Consider the following 19,972-nt stretch of genomic DNA (forward strand, 5'->3'; position numbering starts at 1 on the left):
GTGGGCTACCTGACGCGGCCGCTCTGGTGCACCTCCGAACGCGGTTATGTTGTTTCCAGACGAGGCAGATAGAGGTGGCTTACGAGAGCTTTAATGCTCAGTCTTTGCCCTGGTCCACACGTACTTTTCGATGGGGCAGATTCCATCGTTGAAAAACAAGTTGGGTCCTTACTGGGTTCAGGCCGGAACTTACGAGTCCCCTTGGGCCTAGACACGGTCGAGAAGCACTCCTTCACCTGCGGTCCAATCAGTTTGGACGTATGGTTTCGCTAATCGAGTGAGTCTGACGTATTCCACGCTACAGCCAAACAGGAGATATTCCCCTATAAAACGTTTTTTTTTTTTCCTTTTCTTTTCTTCGTTCGAAACAAATAATTAATAATTCCTTTCTTGCTTCCGTCTCTTACAATCCAACCAACTTCGCTTCTCGTCTCCTTCTTCCTCCTCTTTACTATTGTAACTGCTCTCTCTCTCTCTCTCTCTCTCTCTCTCTCTCGCAAAGGAAGAAGAGGAAGAGTTGTTGCTTCCCTTCCTCGTTATATATATATCTCTCTCTCTCTATTTCTTTCTTCTTCTTGGTCCGTGAGGTGGTGAGTAAGGGATGTCGGATGCTTTGATCAACGGCTTGGCCGGCGCGGCAGGAGGGATCATCGCTCAGCTCCTCACCTACCCACTCCAAACCGTACGGATCTAAACCCTACGCTTCCTTCTCTACGCTTTACCTTTGTTTCGAAGGGGGAAAAGAAGGCAAAAGGAAAGGAATAGCTTAGTTTGCTCCCCCCCCACCCCCCCTCCCCGCCCCCCTCTTTGTTTTTTTTTTTATATATAAATTAGCCAGTGATCGACGAGAATCTAACATCGCCTGGATCGCACACGCATACAGGTCAATACTCGTCAACAGACAGAACGCGATCCGTCCAAGTCCAGCTCCAAAGATGGAACCATGCGGCAGATGTACATGGTCTCTCTCTTGCACTTGCTTTCTACTCCGACCTCGATATTATTTATTGATTCGTATATGATTTATTTCTCTTCTTTCTAAACCAAACTGCTGGTAATTAGGTGGTGAAGCATGAGGGATGGGAACGGCTGTACGGTGGGTTAATGCCGTCGCTGGGCGGCACGGCGGCGTCACAGGTGAGTGTGTAATCTTTTGCTCCTGACGTGCGCACGTGCCCTACCCTCTCTCTTTCTCCATTTTTATTCTTATTTTAATTACAAGTTTCTCGTGCCGTGTGCCTGCTCCATTACATCTTGGTAGCGATAGGTTGGAACTGTTTGGATCTCACTAGCTTGCAGCCTGGTCAATTGCCCTAAATTTTTTTCCACGTTATATTTAGAGTCTTATCAATAGTTATGCCGATTTTCATTTTGTTTTAGCCAATATAGAACATCAACGTTGATCCTCCTGGGTGGGTAAATAAATTTTTCCATTCATCAATTATCAAACTTCATTATACTCCCAAACACACGATGAAATACTTTGATTTCAGTCAGTAGTGTTATTTGCGTCTATTAATTAGACAATGTATGACTTGGTTTATTTGTGAAAGTAAGCGGGATGGAGTAATCGTGTTCTCTACTTGAATTGTCTAATTTTTCTTCTGCAATTGTCTTGTAGTGTTGCAGTAATTTTACAGCATGTTACTGGTAATGGACTTAAACTTAATACCAGGCTGGTGGACTTCCTCAAAAATTTGTAACAATATTTGATGTAGGGCGTATATTACTATTTCTACCAAATATTTCGGAACAGGGCAGAAACTGCTGCTCTTGATCGTTGGAAGAAAGGAATTGGCGATGGATCTGTTGGCATGTTGGAATCACTCTCTGTTGCTGCACTATCTGGGTAAGTAACACGGTTAGTTTTCTTATATTTCTGATTGTTCTCAGTGGGTTGGATATCAAAAATTCTTATTCTCTATGTACCAAATAATTTTTTTATGTTATCATAACTACATCAGAAATATTGGCTCACGTTGGTACATAGATTAGAACTTCTAAACATTTAAGGCAGGTAACCAGGATGGATAGGTGTTTCACATCCCAGCTTACCCGGCATGCTACTAAATTGGCCCCTTTCTCTCTGTGTGCAGATGTGTAAATGTGCTGCTAACAAATCCTATCTGGGTAGTAGTTACACGTCTGCAGGTATAAAACCAGTATGTTGTCATTTTCCAACACACTTTTCAAAAACATAATGTGTGCTCTCTTAAGTTGATATTTCATGGAAAATGGAAATTATTATTTCTCCCAAGTTTGGTTTTGCTTGCTAACATGATACCATGCGTTTCTTCACCTGGCAGGCACACAGAAAGGCAAACAAGACACTGCCTAGTCATGGCTCACCATGTGCTTCACATGAAGCCATACAATCTGCAGTTACTGAGAATGCTCCTTACAGAGCTAGCCATGTTGTACGTATTGCTCCACTTTTACATATCTAGATTATATATGCTGAGGCAGAATATAGTAACTTGTCTCGAGTATTGAGAATAAAGATCTTTCAAAGCATTATTATTAGGATCATCTAGTCATTAATGGTAGTTTTTTATTTACAGATTTTTTTGAACAATGTTTGCACATAAAGAAAGTATTAGAATGAATACATGTGTGAACATTTTCTCATCTTATGTTTACCAGTTACCACATCTATCCTATATTACTAACTTGGGCTTAAGCCATAACTGACCTCTGCATATTTCATCAGTTGTCTTCGTGTAATTATCAGATGCACATGCTTATTCTTAAGAGTTTCTGTACTTAAGCAAAAATATCTGATGACCAAGTGACAACAGGTAACAATCATTTATTTCTCCTTTACCTGGCTATTCCTCTTTCTTTAACAAAGGTTGCCGAACCTTCTTTGTGGCTTTTCTTTGATTCATCTCTCTGTATTCTGTTTTTCTAACCAACATTAGAGCTGTTTACTGTGCAGTATGCACACCACCTGTTTGTGAGAATGAAGTGACATTTTCTTTTGGCTTCTTATTTGGCTGCATGGTTTTGATATTAGCTGACCAATCTGGCTCTGTTTTCTTGCATTACACTCTTCCCTTCTTGCTCTTATCCTGAAATTTGTGTCACCTGCTTGTTTTGGTAGCCAAACTATCAATAGCAACAGTCCTTGCTCTTATGTTTGTACCCTTTTCTTCTTTTTCTTTTTTCTTGTCTTAGTATTAGTTGAATCATTAGTGTAACACCCGTTATCAAATACACGTACCCTTCGCGTGGTTAGAACCAAGGTTCCAAGTATCGGAATCGGGATCGGGATCGGGATCGGCCGTCTGAAAAAACGATACGTATCGGCCGTATCGGCGGTATTGACAGTATCGGTTATCTGTATCGGCCTGTATTTTAAAATAATTTTTAAAATACAATTTTTTTAAAATTTTTTAGAAAAATAATAATAAGATATAAATATAAATTATTCATATATAAAGTCTAAAAACTAAAAAATAAATATTATTTTCTCAATTTCTATTTCTCTCCCTTTCTACCACTCACTCTCTCTCTCACTAACTCTCTCTTATTAAACTTTCTCCCACTAACTCTCTCTTATCAAACTCTCTCCCTAATTAACTATCTCTCCTACTAACTCTCTCCCTTAAAAACTCTCTCTCCCTCACCGACTACGACCTCTTTCTCTCTTTAACATAGTTTTTTAATTTTTATTTTCTCTCCATGTCTCTCTCTCTCCTCTTCCTCTCTCTCTCTTCTTCCCCCTCCTTCTTATTGCTGCAACCTACAAACTCTATCTCTCTCTCTCTTTCCCTCTCTTTTTCTCTCTCTTTCTCCTTCTCTTTCTTTCCCTTTCTTGCTCCATCTCTCTCTTTCTCTCTTTTTCCCTCCCTCTCTTCCTCCCTCTCTTTCCCTCTCTTTCTCTCTCTCTTTCCCCTTTCTTTCTCTCTTACCCATGCTTGTCTCAGGCGGGATCGGCCGATACGGCCGATCCCAACCCGAAACGAATCAAGTATCGACCGATCCAGTCGATACCCGACCGAAACCAATCATTCAGCCAGGATTGGCTATGGCCGATCCCGACCCGTTTCGGCCGATCCCGATCTGTTTTGGCCGATCTCACTCGTGATCGACCGAAACTAGGAACCATGGATAGAATTCACATGGTTATTACGTGACTTGTTGGTCAATGGTTTAAACAATATACAAGAGAAAAACTCACATTTTCACAAATAATACAAACAAAAAAAGCCTATAACACCAAAGGCCACAACAACTCTAAAAATATATATCCACAAATAGATCCTAATGTGGGCTATAGCGACAAGCTATCAAGCTTAAGTTTACAAGAATAAAATAAATAAAAAGAAAACTATAAATTAGTCTTCTCTAGAATTTTCACGGGCTCGAGGCTATCTACAAATTTGAAAGTTTTTTCATCAAAAGATGGTGAATATAAAGTCCAGCAAGTACTTCTACAGTCTACAAGTAGTATAACCAATGATGCAATAATAATTGAATATAAATGTGTATCATGATCAAATCAATGCATTAATACCTTATACTTAGTAATCAATAATCTATCATGCATAGGCTATGTCAACACTACACCAAATGATATACATCATCTCAAACTATTAAATCTGTAATTTAAGCTCATGTAGAGCTACACCCGAAGGCGATATTAACACTCACACCCGACCAAACCCATAAGGGAGGGTAGATTTTAGCGGTAACTAACCAGCCCGTCACCCGATAAACAGCATGATTGATTGTCCGCCATCGTAGACTAAGGACGCCAATCGGAAGTCCATCACATAGGTTAGTATTGCACATTGATACCACTATTCTTAATTCCACATTATCGTATTACAGTGCAAAAATTATGAGCTGTCACTCACGGATGCCCTCATCATGTGTCATCAAGTACCGCTAGATATATGTCATCTTACTCTTCTCTCTTTATCTTCAATATCCTAAAAGGTATCTCTCGTCGATCGATAGTAAATTGTCCATTGTCCGGCAAAATAGCTATCTGACTGTTTGTGATCAATAGATTGAGATTTCAAGCATGGGCCCTAATATATAAATATAATAATATCCCTTGTTTTTAACCCTCGCTGGGGAGGTATTGGTTACTGTCGAGATGCAGTAGTCATCTCTTTATAGTCATGCACGTGTGTAAATGACATGATATTATACAGCACAGTAAGCATAATGGAACTTAATTGTTATCATGTATTACGTGTTAATACATATGATTATGTCTAATAAATATGCGTAGAAATTATGATACGCAAAATTTAACGGAATAGCAAAATAAAATTAATATGCACAACGTGCAATAATAACAGTAAAAAAATATATGCACATGCATGATATAAATATGATAATATCATAAGGTAAGTTATTTCATTCTTTATATTACTCCTAGATTATAGAAACTTCACTTGCCTGATATCGCTTTCTTGCAATTGCGCCACGGGATCATCTTCATTGGGTACAGAGTCCACTTTGATAAGAAAAGTAATAAAAAAATAAGCACAAATATCTCATTAATTAATTATATAATCTTACTGACATCCACTATAGTCTTGGGTGTGTCCATTTATTAGTCATGTAAGACTGGCACAACTATACCAAGGCTTAATGCGTTATTAAACACAATTGAAACGATTTACCTTAATTCACTTCATTATTATTAATTTACAGTAATTCACTTAGTCAACATTTAATTAATAAGCTTCGGTAAATAGTGTAATTTGCTTAATACCCTAACTTTATATTGAACTGTATTAATTCTCCTTTTAGGAGCAATTAATATGGTTTGATCACTAACTCCTTTGTTACAATTAATTTAACCAAAATCATAATTGACCATGCTAAACTCTACTTAGAGCTAATTCTTATTTAGGAGCAATTAACAATGATACTCAAAGGCCACAGTCTAATTCATTAAAATTGATTTGCAATAATTATTATAATTAGCAAGCTATCCTAAAAAAAGTTAATTAAAGCTTGAGTTGACAATGATCATTAAATAAAAAAGATAAAAATACTTTACCACAATTTAAAAAATAATTAAAAACACATGGGCCAATCAGTCCTAGGCCCAAATAAAAAAGAAAGCCCAACCCACAACCACATGGGCTGGGCTGCACCCAGCCCAAACCCAACACCCAACACCCAACGCAAACTCCCACTTAGATTAGGCTGTAGCCCACCTAAGCAACCTCAAGCTGGGCTGCAGCCCATCAAGGCAGGGCTCGACCCACCCAAGCAACCTCAGGCTAGGCCTAATCCCACCAAGGCAAGGCTCGACCCACCCAACCAGCCTCGAGCTAGGCCACAGCCCATAAAGGTATGGCTTGGTCCACCCCAACCAACCTCCCCTCTACTTGACCCATCCTAGATGAAAAAGAGAATGGAAGGTGCTGTCGGCGAGCATCGCCACCAACAGCTGGGTCGGCACGCTGGCCTAACCTCGTCGGCGGACGGGCTAACGGCCACCCATAGTGCAACCAAATGCTTGAACAATGGGGAGGGGAAGCTACCAGCAGCCTCAACCAACCCCACCATCACCCTCCCTCTAGCTAAGGGGGAGTGTAGCCGCTAGAGGCGGCCAAGGCGATGGGTTGCGTAGCGGCTCTGGCCACGAGGTCTCCAAAGAATGCCATCAATGGCATCCCTGCGAGGAAGAGAAGCTTTTCCACTGCACGGAGAAGGGCGACACTAATCGAGATGGCCGAAAACCAGCTTGAAAATCGCTAAGGGGAGGCTACCACGTGTAGCCTCCACCGGGGCACGGGATAGTCCACAAAGGGCACCATCAGCAAAAAAAAAAAAAAAGGAAAAGGAAGCTAACGGGGTCGGCGAGGCACGAGGCCGCCAGCTAATTGAATTTCCAGCGGAACCAAGAGGAGGAAAGGTCGTAGAAGAACAATCTATCTAATGAATTTTAAATTAAACTTACCTAAAGAATATGGTAACTTCGATGCTTTGATTCTAGGGGTTGGCGGGCTTGGCGATGCTCCAGCACGACGGCATCCCAAAAGGGCTAACGGCAACTGCAGGCGTGGAGAAGGAAGAAAAAGAAAAATAAGGAAAGAAGGAGAAAAGGAAAAAGAGTGAGAAGGGAAGAGAGGAAAGGAGCGCATTTGCGTGCTTAAACTCAGTGCTCACCCAATTTTATTATTATTAATATTATTATTATTATTATTAGGGATGTTACATTTAGGATTAGTTGTTGTGAACCAGCTCAGATTTGGCTGGTTTTGTCATGAGTCTATTTCTATTTCTACACTTAATCTAGTTGAGTCATGTATTTCACTACTTGGTGTGTTAGGTTGAGTCTAGTCTAGTTCATTTCAGCTTTACTTGGAGGGCAAGTCATCTAAGCTTGGATAGCCAATGGTAAGCACCCAAAGAAAGCACGAATAGAATTGCCCTAATTTTCTTCATCTCTCTCACTAAACTCTTTTAACAATTGTGGCGCCCATATCGTTGCCACCACCTGACCCTCTTCCTCACTGTCTTCTTCCCCCACTCTCTATCTCTCTCTCTTTCACCTCATGTCAACCTCAGCTAGCTACTCCCTCAACATCAGCTCACCCAAGCTAATCGCACAACAACCGCAGCCCTCTCCAATCACAGCTCACGCAATCACTCTCCATCTTCAACTGCAACCACCACAGCCCTCTCCAATCACAGCTCACGCAATCACTCTCCATCTTCAACTGCAACCACCGCAGCCCAGCTTCCTCAACCCTTCACCAGCAACCCCAGCTCACCTGCAAGCTTCCCACACTGAACACCTCCATCAGCTGCACTCGATCCCCTCCACCAGACCTCACCACAACCCACATCAGCCCAACTTCACCGCCAGACTAGCTCACCCCATCACCCCCACTGCAAACCACGACACACCCACAATCATTGCAAGCTAGCTTCCTCAGCTTTCCACCCGCAAGCCTAGTTCACCTGCAAGCTTCCCACACCGAGCACCTCCATCAGCTACCCTTGATCCCCTCCACCAGACCTCACCACAACCTACATCAGCCCAGCTTCACTACAAGCCTAGCTCACCCCATCACCCCCACCGTAAACTACGACAGTGAAATCAGAGCGAGTCCTTCCTCAGCTATGACCACCATGTGAGCTACGACAAGTAAAAGGGCTGCTGCTGAAACACCAGTAGAAGGAGAACCCCCAACTACCACCAGCACCACTATTCTAATAGAGGCCGAAGCCTTCTCGAGTATTAGTTGAAGCCTTCTTGTGTATTAGTAGAAGGGCTGCTGCTGCTCTTTTTTCTTGTCTCAGTATTAGTTGAATCATTTAGGATTAGTTTGGACCATTTTCATGCTCTTTTGAATTTATAGGAAATCAAGAGTACAGCTCTAAGGTGCTACAGGTGACCAATGTATGTTTGCCCAATAGAAGATGTAGTTTGAATCATTTATTTGGATGCCCTTTTACTGCCAGCCACAATATTTTCAATGGTGCTCAAGGCAGCTGCCCTGCAAAATAACATTGCAGTGGGGAATGGGGAGGACTGACATGGTGATCTTGGCAGGCTGCCTTGGTGCTTGGTGCCGGGCAGCCCACTTTGGCATTTGGCCCCCTGTTAGCTAATGGATTAGATGCTAAAGTGAACTAACCAATAAAAATATGAACACGTTTAAATAATTTTGTACACATTTGTTAATTACCAAAAACCTTACAAAGAGAAATGGTTATAGGCATTGATAATTTTTAGTTCTAAGTTGTAACACTAAAATTGTGATTTTGATCATATTATTTGTTATGATTGTGAACTTCTTGTTATTATGGTTGTGAATTATAATCATGTTTTGGTATTTTAGTATATATATATTACTAATATTATATATTATATATAATTATTTTAATTTTTATATATTAAAAATACTAGACTACTTTAGTATCCACCTTCCGCATAGGCACTATGCGGTGGGGTGACCGCTTATGGCCGCCTTTCAATACATTGGCCAACTATATTGCCTTGTGCCTAATGGGTTGAAATCTGAAACAATATTTGACTTTGTGCTATTTAAACTTTTTGATCATTTTTCTCTTTGATATTCAATAGTCATTGCTTCATTGCTACCTTGGTCATTGGTTTGGCATGGTTTTGCAAAGGAAAGTTCTTTCTATGGACTAATTTGATTTAGATATTGTAAATTCACTTCTTTCTTGGAGCTTTTACTGAATTGCCAGCTCTCTCTGGTGTCACTGCAAGATTTGGATGACGAACTAAATCTCGGTGTTTGGGACAATTATATGTTGCATGCATCTGTAGCATCATTACTTGCTTTACAAAGTGTCCTCCATTAGTTTAGTTGGTTTCACTTTTCAGGTTCAGGAACTCTATGATGAAGCTGGACTTATGGGATTCTGGAAAGGTGTAATTCCAACTCTGATAATGGTAGGGTGAGTTTATGCTTTGTATATCCTACTGGAAGTTGTTGGTTTTCTTACTATTTCGTTGCAGGTTAGCAACCCTGCCATCCAATTCATGCTCTATGAGACTCTATTAAAGAAGTTGAAACAGAAACGTGCCTCAAACTTGAAGGGTGCTGATGGATTAACTGCCCTGGAGGTAAATTACTATAGCTTTCCTTCCAAGAAGGTACAATATTAGTTGACCGCTGGAAAATACGGGGGTTTTCTCATGATAAAAGTTTCTATAGTGCTTTTGGTATAGGAATATACTACTTTTATTTTGGCAAACTCATTCATGTGCCCTGTTATTACTAATATCCTTGTTCAGATTTTTCTCCTCGGAGCTATTGCAAAACTTGGTGCAACGGTTGTTACATATCCTCTTTTAGTTGTCAAGGTGAGAACTTTTTAGCCTGGCCATTCAGATGCTTCTCCCTTTGATTGTCTGATTCTAACTCAATTGCCTGATACTGATTTTGCAGTCACGGCTTCAGGTGAAACAAAGACTTGATGGTGACAGAAGGCATCACTATAAAGGTATGAGATCTGCTATTTGATGCAAATATTTTAGTTCCAATGTAGTGTGGCTTATTTTATCTCACCTATAGCTTACTTTTTCACTCATAAAAAAGCTGGGTGGCTGATAAAGTGCTTTAACTTATGCCTTTTCTTCTAATAGTTCTGGATAAACATTTCAGTAGATTTAGAAAACCTGGCTACCTTTGCTGGCTTGTGTTTGATGCATAATTATTCTAGGGTCAGATCAGCTGTCAGCCTCTAGCATGATTGTTCTTTGCATTATCTCTCATATTATGATTGCGGTAGCAACAGCGTTGAGTTTTGGATGTATTTCATTTTCTTTTCTTCTTTCCTGGGTTCAGGCACATTTGATGCAATTACAAAGATGTTACGGTACGAAGGTTTATCAGGTCTGTATAATGGAATGAGCACAAAAATTGTGCAGAGCGTCTTCGCTGCAGCAGTCCTGTTTATGGTCAAGGAAGAGCTGGTAAGGGCAGCTCGTTTGGTGGTGACCGGGGACCTCAGGCTAAACAATTCAAGACAAAAATCATCTAAATAGTTTAGGTTACCTTTTCTTGTCTTTGTATTTCTTGTCAATAATGTCAGGTACTCAAAAAGTCAATTCTATGTCAAGATTATTCCCATATAGAGAGGAGTTCCTGGAAGGTTGTTCCTTATCGCCGGAAAAATGATGAGGAACAACACTGCTGCCTCACGAAGAGGGGAAAGTAAAACTTCATTGATTCCTGGTCAGCTGTCCAATTATGTATTCAAATGTAACACTCCTGGAAATTAAAATGTCAAGAGTAAATTTATATCAAGATTAGTATAAGCATACATGTTTTTTTTTCCAATTAGTAGCTTATCTTGTATTCATAATTTGCATAGGTTATCTTGCTGTCTAGCTGTTTTCTTTTTCTTTTTCTTTTTCTTCAAAAGCTGATGGACCATATGGTTAACAAATTGCTGGAGTTTAGCAGCTTAATTTCGTCTTCGTTCTCTCAGGTGAAAGTTTAGTTAAATTAAATTATGTTAGACTAGTTAGTTCGAAAAACCAGAAGGAACGAGCTAAACGTAGGACGGAAGGAGGAAATGAGAATAAACTAAAGAAAGAGATTATGGTACGGCCCTTCCTTTTATTTTGCATCCCCAATTCGACATGTAACGGGAGGAAGTTCTATGTCTGTTAAGAGCTATTTAATTACTATAAAATTATTTAATCGAAACAAAGAAAAGGTCTATCATATTAGTGCGTTGATCTAGAATGTGACCAATATCCTAAAGTTCCTGTTGTTAACTGTCAATAATAGTTTGACAATTACTTTTTTATTGTTTTAATGTAGAAAATAGACAGAGTAGGGAAAAAAAGAAAAAGAGGAGAGGTTAATCAGTTAATGTATGCATTGTGGCCAGTGGATAACGGATAACACACCCTTCTAGTCGCTCGCTCGCTCCCCCTCTCGCCTCCTCTCCGAATTGTGAAAGTCTACCCCCATCGACCCACAACTCTTCCAACTCCATCTCGAAGATGCCGATTGCAGCGGCATCTGCTTCCCTCTCCTTCTCCTCCTCCTCCTCCCTCTTCCTCTCATCTCCCCTCTGCGCTCGCTTCAAGTCCTCTCTTTTCCTCTCCTCCTGCTCGCCCTCCAAAACCTACAAGAAATCCCCTCTCTTTGTGGTCCGTTCCGAGCTCGCCACACTCCCTGTCCTCTCCTTTTCTGGCGAGAAGGTCGGCGAGGCCCCCCTCGACCTCCGCTCTGCTGCTCCCTCCACCGCCCGCGCCGTCGTTCACCGAGCCCTCATCACCGACCGCCAGAACAAGCGGCGAGGCACGGCCTCCACCTTAACTCGCAGTGAGGTGCGGGGTGGCGGCAAGAAACCGTACTCCCAGAAGAAGACGGGCCGAGCCCGCCGCGGCTCCCAGCGCACTCCTCTCCGCCCTGGCGGTGGCGTCATCTTCGGCCCCAAGCCCCGCGACTGGTCCATTAAGATTAACCGCAAGGAGAAGCGCCTCGCCATCTCCACCGCCATCGCCAGCGCTGCCATTGCCGCAGACGCCCTCGTCGTCGAGGACTTCGAGGAGCAATTTGCCCAGGCGCCCAAGACTAAGGATTTCATTGCGGCAATGCAACGGTGGGGACTAGACCCGAAGCAGAAGGCTCTGTTCTTGATGACGGAAGTGTCGGATAACGTCATGCTAAGCAGCAGGAATATTGGAACGCTCAAGATGCTGACGCCGAGGACGCTCAACCTGTTCGACATCCTTGATGCACAGAAGCTGGTGTTTACTACGTCTGCTGTTGATTACCTCAATGCCATGTATGGGGAAAATGCAGAGGAAGGAGATGAAGAAGAATATGAAGAAGAAGACCTTGAAGGTTAGTTTGTTCAGTTAACCATCCTTAGTCTTATCCTCTTGCCAAATGGATAAGTTAGTATTCACAGTTCGAAACTTAATGGAAATCATCCTGATGTTGAAAAGAAAAAGAAAAAAATTATGCCTGCTAGAAAATAAATGAAAGAACCCACAGTATTGAGCTACTCCTTGGTGAATCACAATTCAGTGTTGCTGGTACAGAATAAATCTGGCTTTTGGTCTGAGAATGCAGTTAGTTATATATTAGGATCACTGGATAAGATTGTTTCTTGCTGATACCTTTAGTCTTCAACTCCATCAACCTATTATGTTCTGGATTGGAATAATTGAAGCCTGTAAGCGTCTGCTCGTTGTTAATTTGGTTCTACCAATACTTTTTGTAGATTCAAAAATCAAAATAAGCTTGTATCTGTAAAATCATAAACTTGTACGATTCAATTTTGAATGCACTCCATGTTTTATGAATATGTTGCTCTTTTCACTAGAAACTCTTGTGACATATGTGCCCCTATAAGTTTATACATTCTCTATCGGGTTCTATGTTACTACCTTTACTGCCAAGTGAAATGCTGTCATAAAATGAGGTCAAATATCTGGCATGTGTGGTTGCTCTTCTTGACTCAGACTCTTATTTATCTGAAGCTCCTCATGAACGGATGACAGACATGTTGTCTACTTGTCTACGGTAGAAGACAGATATCAATACACTTGCTTAGGATATTTCATTATTCAAATTGTTTTGTTTTAACTTGTGTCAGTGGAAATGTATCACTATTAGGTTTTTCTCTACTACAATGTTCTGTTGATATATCGACATGAAAGTCTAATGAACTTTCATTTGTGTTGATCATTTTCAGAAGAGGATGGCATTGAGGGGGAGGGAAGTTCCTAGGTGATGAAAAGTGGATACTGTTCTTTTAATGCCTTTTAGTAGCACAGTTCATTGCTTTCTCTGTCTTTGATGTGATTTTTCTGTAAGATTGTTGCATCTGCAGAGGAACTTCTGTTTATTATTTGTGTCATCAGGCTTTGAAAACGTCTAATTATTGTGTAAATCTTTTTGAATAACACTGCAGTTCTTGACATACATTGCATGTCAATTTTTCAGTTCTCCTATTACAGCTACACAGTTTTACTCTGGTCTCTGCTCAGTACAGTATTATTATTCTTTTTCGTTCATGCTGAATCAGTTTACATGATGTTCTTAAAAAGTTGATCGATAGTTAGTAGGTAACATGTAGAATCACTAAACTTGGAAGTGGATTTCATGCTTGGTTGCTAGAATATCTATGTTAGATAATGAGCAACAAATTAATGTTATATTGAAAACTTAGGTTTCTTAGAACTTATAATTGTCTTGTTAATCAATGTCTAACTCCATTCATTAGGTAAAGGACGTTCATCCATCATTGTAATGAAATCAATTATTTTTGTTGGCTGATTGACAAGTATAAGAAGATTTTCAATCACCTTGGACCTTTTCCTTTGTCAAGCTTGTGCTGATTGCACCATTTTCCGCAAGGCATTTTGAAACTTGAAAGAATGCAAACAAAAAAATGCAAGAAGGTCGCTAGAAGCCCAAGAACATCCCATGCTTTCTTTATCAGACGACAGGTTGGGGATCGATAAGCAAGAAATGATTTGCCACCTGTAATTGCCTTAAGATGAAGAATCAGATGTTGGTAACTTATATTTCTCCAAAGAAGGCATTGCATGGCTTTATGGAAAAATTAAGCTATGTTCCTTGAACTGGTTAAGCACGTTGTTTTGTTTTACTTTTGCTTTCTCCTTTCCAGCACCTGCAAATCCTTGGTGTGTACGAATGGAAATGTTCTGGTTGGTTTTTTTTTTTGTGGATGATTTGGTCGCCCAAAGTTTGAAATTTTGTCAGCTTTCTTACCTTAGTGCTTTTTAGTCTTACAAGGATACATCCAAGTTTCAACTTGAAATGCTACTGTATTCCTTCATTAATGCACTTGGAGATGAAGCTTTTGGTGCACCAATATGTGGATACGAGGGTCTCCATAAAATACAGTCAACAGCTGATGACGGCATTCGGAATCAGTTCTGTGCTGAAGCCATTCATGGATGATGTGATAATTGCACAAATAGGCGTGTGTGCCTCCTATTCATGATGTCGAGGCAAGAAGAAGAGTAAATCAAGCAACTCAACCTTCATTTCTGCTCCGCTGAAGAGAGTATAAATTTTCGAAACACACACATATTCGATCAGTGACAGTGAAATCCACCCTTGGAATCAGAATATTTTGTAAAGTTAGGACATGATGTTCAAAAGTACAAGTATGTTAGACCACGGATGTGAAACTCCAGAACAAAGTGGGAATATCACACCAAATGCCTTGTATGATGCAACTTGAAAGAAAGAAAGAAAGAAGGAAGGAAGGAAAGAGTGGATGGATCATGGATGCAACATCCCTCTCCAAAAGGAAGCGGACAGTTTTGTCATATACTGAGCGAAAGTTAAACAGCGTGACCACTTCCTTCTCTCATGTTCCACTGAATGAATCTTCCTCTTTATTTGGCACTAGGTGGGTCCCCTAAAACAATTTGCAGGTGGCTTCTAGCTAGTATTGCGGTATGCACCTTACCTTACCTTTGCTGATAGTTGCAGCCACAACAGCAGCAATCTCTTATGTCTATATCACCAGTAATGCCCAGCACTGCCAACAACAACAACAACAACAACAACTACTACTACTACTACTACTACTACCACCACAACATTAGTTACAAGGTATAACGGAGCTGATTATAGAGGTAGTTACATCCCTCCGTGTCAAATTTATACTCGATCCCATGAGGTCATGCAATCCACGAGATAAAGGTAAAGAGCTTATTTGTAAGTGCCAAAGCTAATACACCTCAGTGCAACGTCAGAGAAAAACATGTAATACTCTACTGGACGAGTTGAGAAGAAGCACAAGAGAAAGGTCTCAACTCGCACTGCATGAAACAAACCAAAACAAGAAATACAACAGAATAACTGCCTGTACTTCCTAAGTTTCTCATTTCATGTCTAACTAGTCGTTAGATATCAGCTGATGCTATCATATGTTCTAGTAACAAAAGACTTTGTTGAAGTCTGGTCCATTTCAAACCAACAACCAGATTTCTGCTATACCAATTAGCAAGAACACAGGTTAGTAAGACTTTGTGCTGCAAACAGTAGGAACAAACAGTTTATTTATCATGCACAGCATTAGTCAACGTTTTCATATTCAAATACATCATAGAAGATAAATCCTTTACTTTGTCCAACAGCATACGCACCATTAGCTAGTGGATTTGCATGTACTTTCATGTGAAAAAGAGAATCACTGGTTAGTGGACTATATTGGATATGGTGTTGCTCTATTATATTCTATTCTGCTAAGCAATGCATATAATAAAGATCTGTTCATATCTGAGCATACCTTCATCAAGAAGTAAAAAAGCGGAACCTGAAAAAAAGGACAAAGAAGGAAGCATGAGATACCTAGCTAGTGGAACTCCAACTCATTGCCAATTAATCTTTTTTCTAAGTGTCCATGCATTACATAACAAACTAGGCCATATTGGGAGTTCAAAAGTTGTCCCTTTTTTTTTTCTGGTGCAGAGTTTAGAGCACTAAGACTCAGATTTTTAAATCAATATACAAATTGGAAATATATTGAAAGAAAAGGAACAATTAGTGATGCGGATATCCAAGAGAAAGCTCTCTGACAGATAGACCATATGGTAGGATCTAAAACAAAGGATTTGAAGGACTGAACAACTTCATAAGGAAGAATAAGGTCAGTGGTATGTAAGGAACTTCACCCGTGTGACATCTAAAGCAGAATTAGATTATCAACAATCATTACCTTAACTCCTTTTAGCAGGGGTAAATTATGAACAATGAACTGGCATCCTTACATAGATTATGTGAATTCCATAAAAGAAAAGAAAATAAGAATGAGATATGATATTGAATTCCTGCTACATGAAGAAAGAAATCCAATTCCAATCATACAGCCCTAATCATTGTTTGCTAGAGAGGAACACAAGAAAGGAAAAGACCAAGGATACTCCAACACTGAAAAGTAAGGCAAGGAAAATCAAGTCTTAATCGCAGCACAGAAAAAAAAAATCAATGAGGCTATCAGATAAAAGCCAGTTCACACTTCAATTAAAGTCTTAAAACAGATTAGATATGGATACACTTTGAAGAATATACGAGGCATAAGAAACAGAAAACCATAAGCCTTCATACCTCCAAAGCAGTACAGCAAACACGCACACTCCACTAGTCCATCCTTTTGAGAGCATCACATAAGCAGGAATGGCTATTAATTTGCAGTTCTGGACGTACAAGTCTCAAAGAACTCTACATCCTCAATATAGAAAATAAGCATTTCACAATGCATGAACAGGAACATGCACTCTAATCTAAATATTACCACCAAATCTGCTTTCTTGCCATTATATAGTCAAATCCTACACGGAAAAATGGCATAATATACAAAGATGGAAAGAGGAAAATAACTTTATATGTGGAATTATATATAAGTAGCAGCAAAGATTCAAAGCCCCACCAACCTTCTCCAAGCACCAACATCACCAGTAAAACATGTTTTACCCTTGCATTTTAACACCAAGAATTCTTGGAGTTATTCTTTGTAATCCAATCCTCCCTCTTCTTTGATGTTGAAAGGAGATATACACTTTCTTAGCCATGGGGATAGGATTGAGTGGATTGCATTTGAAATAGAACATTATGGTCGCCAACCATGGAATCATGGAGAGGCCCGCAGTGTGAATTTTGACCTTGTAGTTTCATTCCGTAAGGTGTTACTCCAAGCGGTGGTTGCACGCGCTGATTACCATGGGCAGATAAATTGAAGATGTTTGCTGCTTTATTATGTTGTTTTGCATCAACCATCACGGAGAATTGACCTGACGTCCCAGCTGGAGGTGCCGAAGTTGTTTGCACACCAAGTATAGATGACTGAGACGGTGGAGGCATGTTATCAGGCAAATTGAGTGTTGTAATGTCATGTATGCTGGATCTTCTCTTATCTTTGCCACCTGAATTCAGCCTGATGAAGTACTTCTGGGCATGACTAGCCACTTGGGTAGGTGTCCTGCTCATCACAAATTTCCTAGATATATTTCTCCAATCCCCTTTGCCATATTTCTTCAAACCCAAAAGAAACAATCTGCAACCAATCATAAAAGAAAATCTTAACAAACAATCTTTAGATATAAATTGTGCAAACGAGAATAAGAGTGTAATACAACAAAACAACAATACCCCTGACTTAAAAAGGAGGCATCTTGATGTGTCTAAGCTGTTCAATGAATGCACCCAATATTACAGATAAGAAGATTTAAATGCCAAATGAGGTTTCAATGGGAACTCACCTGTGCTCCTCTTCGGTCCAAGGGACTCCTTTTTTCCTCTCTTGATCTGATGTCCTACCCCCTCCCCCTGGCCTCTTCCCACCGGGGCAGAAAGAGTGCTTTAGTCCTTCAAACCCCTGGTTGTTCTCCCAATCCAACGTAAAAGATGAGCCGTAACCAGGGCATGGAACAAACCCAGCTTCTATCTGACTAACGTCGTCCTCCAAATCTCGGTAGTGGCACATGACATCCCTCACACTCTTCCCCGGAACTGCGGCCGCCACCTTCTCCCACTTCTCGAGAGTGTTTCCTTCGAAGCGAGCCAAGGCATCCTCGAAGAGCTTGTTCTCCTCTCGCGTCCAATTTCCGCTCAATTTCTGGCGTGGAAACCAACTGGTGTTGGAGAAGTAATGATCCGTCGGAGGCAAAACTTCCATCCACAACCCCTTCATCGCCTCAAGGTGCAGCTCAGATACAGAGGTTGCCCCGACCGGAAAGGAGTAGCAAAGGGAAGACCTATCTAACAGAAGAAACGAAGAGAAAGTTATAAGCTGCCCCCAAAGGAATCCGAACAACACCCACCAGTCCAAAGTTATAGAGAATCTCAAAAAATCGAAAAAGGAGACATCTTGATGACCGGAGCACGATAAACCCAGGATACCATCACTGGATCAATGGAATAGTTGCATAAGGTATAAGCATAATCTATTCAGAACTAGACCCAACAAAGATTAGCTCAAACAACCAATTCTAAGAGACAGCCAGATCTATAAACTGGGAATCAAACAAGAAGGGAGAAAACAAACACAATTGGAATCCAGAGGAATCGAGCTCGGAAAGAGCTAGAATCAAATGACCAAGCCCCTGTAGAGACTCGGAACAAACTCGGCACAAAAATCGGACAAGGCTAACGAGCCAAACAGGGGCTGGGAATTGAGTATAGAATAGAGAGGGGGAGTGAGGCCGAAGGAAGAAGCGGATAAAGTGGCAAAGAAAGAAGACACCTTTCTTACCTTTTTATTTCTTCTGAGACTTGGGGATGGATGGATGGATGGATAGGTAAAGGAAACAGGGGAAGAGGAGGGGAAACACAAAAGAATGAATCTTTAGCTCCCGATCTAATCCTTCTCCTCCAACTCTGCCTCGCTCTCTCTATTTTATTCTTCTCCTCCGGTTTTCTTTATATATATATTATTATTATTATTATTTATAATAATAATAAAAAAACAACCAACCCAAGGGGAGAGTGGTGGGGTGTGTATATGTGATTGGGCGTTGGTGGACTTTGTGGCCACCCAACCAAAGGAAACTTCTCTCTCCCGTTTATAGTTTACAAGCTTGGTTAAGTGCTCATCAAACTGGTTTTAGCTTCATAACCTCTTACCAACTCAACTCCAGCCTTAAATTATATATTTTTTGTGGAGAAGACTCTGTTACTCAACGTAACCATGCATTTCAACCTCTCTTTAAAATTATTAAACACTAGAATCACTATCTAAATGGATATTCATGCGGTTAATTACAATATATATATATATATATATATATATATATATTTATTTATTTATATTGGTATGGACATACTAAGAAAGAAAAGATAGGGACTCAATCAACTCACAAAGAAACATAATTACTTACCTGATCTAGCAAAGAAGCTAATTGCCACAATAACTAGTGGTGAGAGGTGGCTCAAAAACTTCCATTTTTTGCATTGGCACATCGACAGGAATAGTAGATGATGACAAGCACTTCTATTAGCTGAGTTGTTTAAATAAAAGCAAGTTTGTCTTCAGTGATGGACATTTTGGTTTGAACTTAGTGCCAAATCATTATTCTCAGTAATCCTTTGTAACAGATGGAAGACTGGATGTGATTCCATGTCCAATTAAGTTAACCCTATTGAGCTATTAATTAAGTATGATGATACAAACCTAATTAATCTTGACCTAGCCAGGGGTATAAAGTGAGTCGATTAAATGAGTCATCATAATGCAAAGCTGGACTAGATGTAGATCAAGATTCAGGTAATTGGTAGATCCTTACATTGTTGTGTAAGAGTGAAAGAGGCCAACATTTTAAAAAGTAGATGCAACTTTGTTTTTTGTTTAGACTCGTTCGTATCTAAGCAGGTTGGGTCCTGGCAAAATTACATTAGTGATTAGACCTCCAACCAACCCACTTGGAAGTCAATAACTCTTAATTCGTGGCTCTTGTCTGATACATCTATCTTATATATGGAGTTGCACATCAGGTATAAGCTGGCTTTGG

At 40.2% G+C, this 19,972-nt stretch overlaps 3 protein-coding genes across 4 annotated transcripts; 2 read left to right on the top strand and 1 right to left on the bottom strand.

Annotated features, from left to right (window-relative positions):
- The first annotated feature begins 382 nt into the window (after positions 1–382).
- LOC140775586 (peroxisomal nicotinamide adenine dinucleotide carrier) lies at positions 383–10,799 on the top strand. Its single transcript, XM_073118965.1, has 11 exons — positions 383–682; positions 884–961; positions 1,063–1,137; positions 1,719–1,849; positions 2,097–2,151; positions 2,307–2,417; positions 9,338–9,406; positions 9,473–9,580; positions 9,752–9,820; positions 9,906–9,960; positions 10,305–10,799. The coding sequence occupies exons 1-11, from the start codon at positions 602–604 to the stop codon at positions 10,502–10,504; spliced, it is 1,032 nt and encodes a 343-aa protein (XP_072975066.1). The 5' UTR covers positions 383–601; the 3' UTR covers positions 10,505–10,799.
- A 555-nt stretch (positions 10,800–11,354) lies between these two features.
- On the top strand, positions 11,355–13,429 carry LOC140776653 (large ribosomal subunit protein uL4c). Its single transcript, XM_073120429.1, has 2 exons — positions 11,355–12,323; positions 13,180–13,429. The coding sequence occupies exons 1-2, from the start codon at positions 11,474–11,476 to the stop codon at positions 13,212–13,214; spliced, it is 885 nt and encodes a 294-aa protein (XP_072976530.1). The 5' UTR covers positions 11,355–11,473; the 3' UTR covers positions 13,215–13,429.
- Positions 13,430–16,478: 3,049 nt separating this feature from the next.
- Positions 16,479–18,877, bottom strand: LOC140776199 (transcription factor DIVARICATA-like). 2 transcript variants are annotated; one of them, XM_073119821.1, is made up of 3 exons: positions 18,718–18,877; positions 17,726–18,220; positions 16,479–17,520 (listed from the first exon to the last, which is right to left on the bottom strand). In XM_073119821.1, exons 2-3 carry the CDS (start codon positions 18,154–18,156, stop codon positions 17,031–17,033), a joined length of 921 nt encoding a protein of 306 aa, XP_072975922.1. In that variant the 5' UTR covers positions 18,157–18,220; positions 18,718–18,877; the 3' UTR covers positions 16,479–17,030. The 2 variants fall into 2 exon arrangements, with proteins under 2 accessions (XP_072975922.1, XP_072975921.1); XM_073119820.1 differs by having other exon boundaries at positions 17,726–18,224; positions 18,718–18,875.
- Between the last annotated feature and the right edge of the window lie 1,095 nt (positions 18,878–19,972).

This window comes from Typha angustifolia, chromosome 14 (genome assembly GCF_048772165.1).
Source record: "Typha angustifolia cultivar Huaian chromosome 14, ASM4877216v1, whole genome shotgun sequence".
Taxonomy (NCBI): domain Eukaryota; kingdom Viridiplantae; phylum Streptophyta; class Magnoliopsida; order Poales; family Typhaceae; genus Typha; species Typha angustifolia.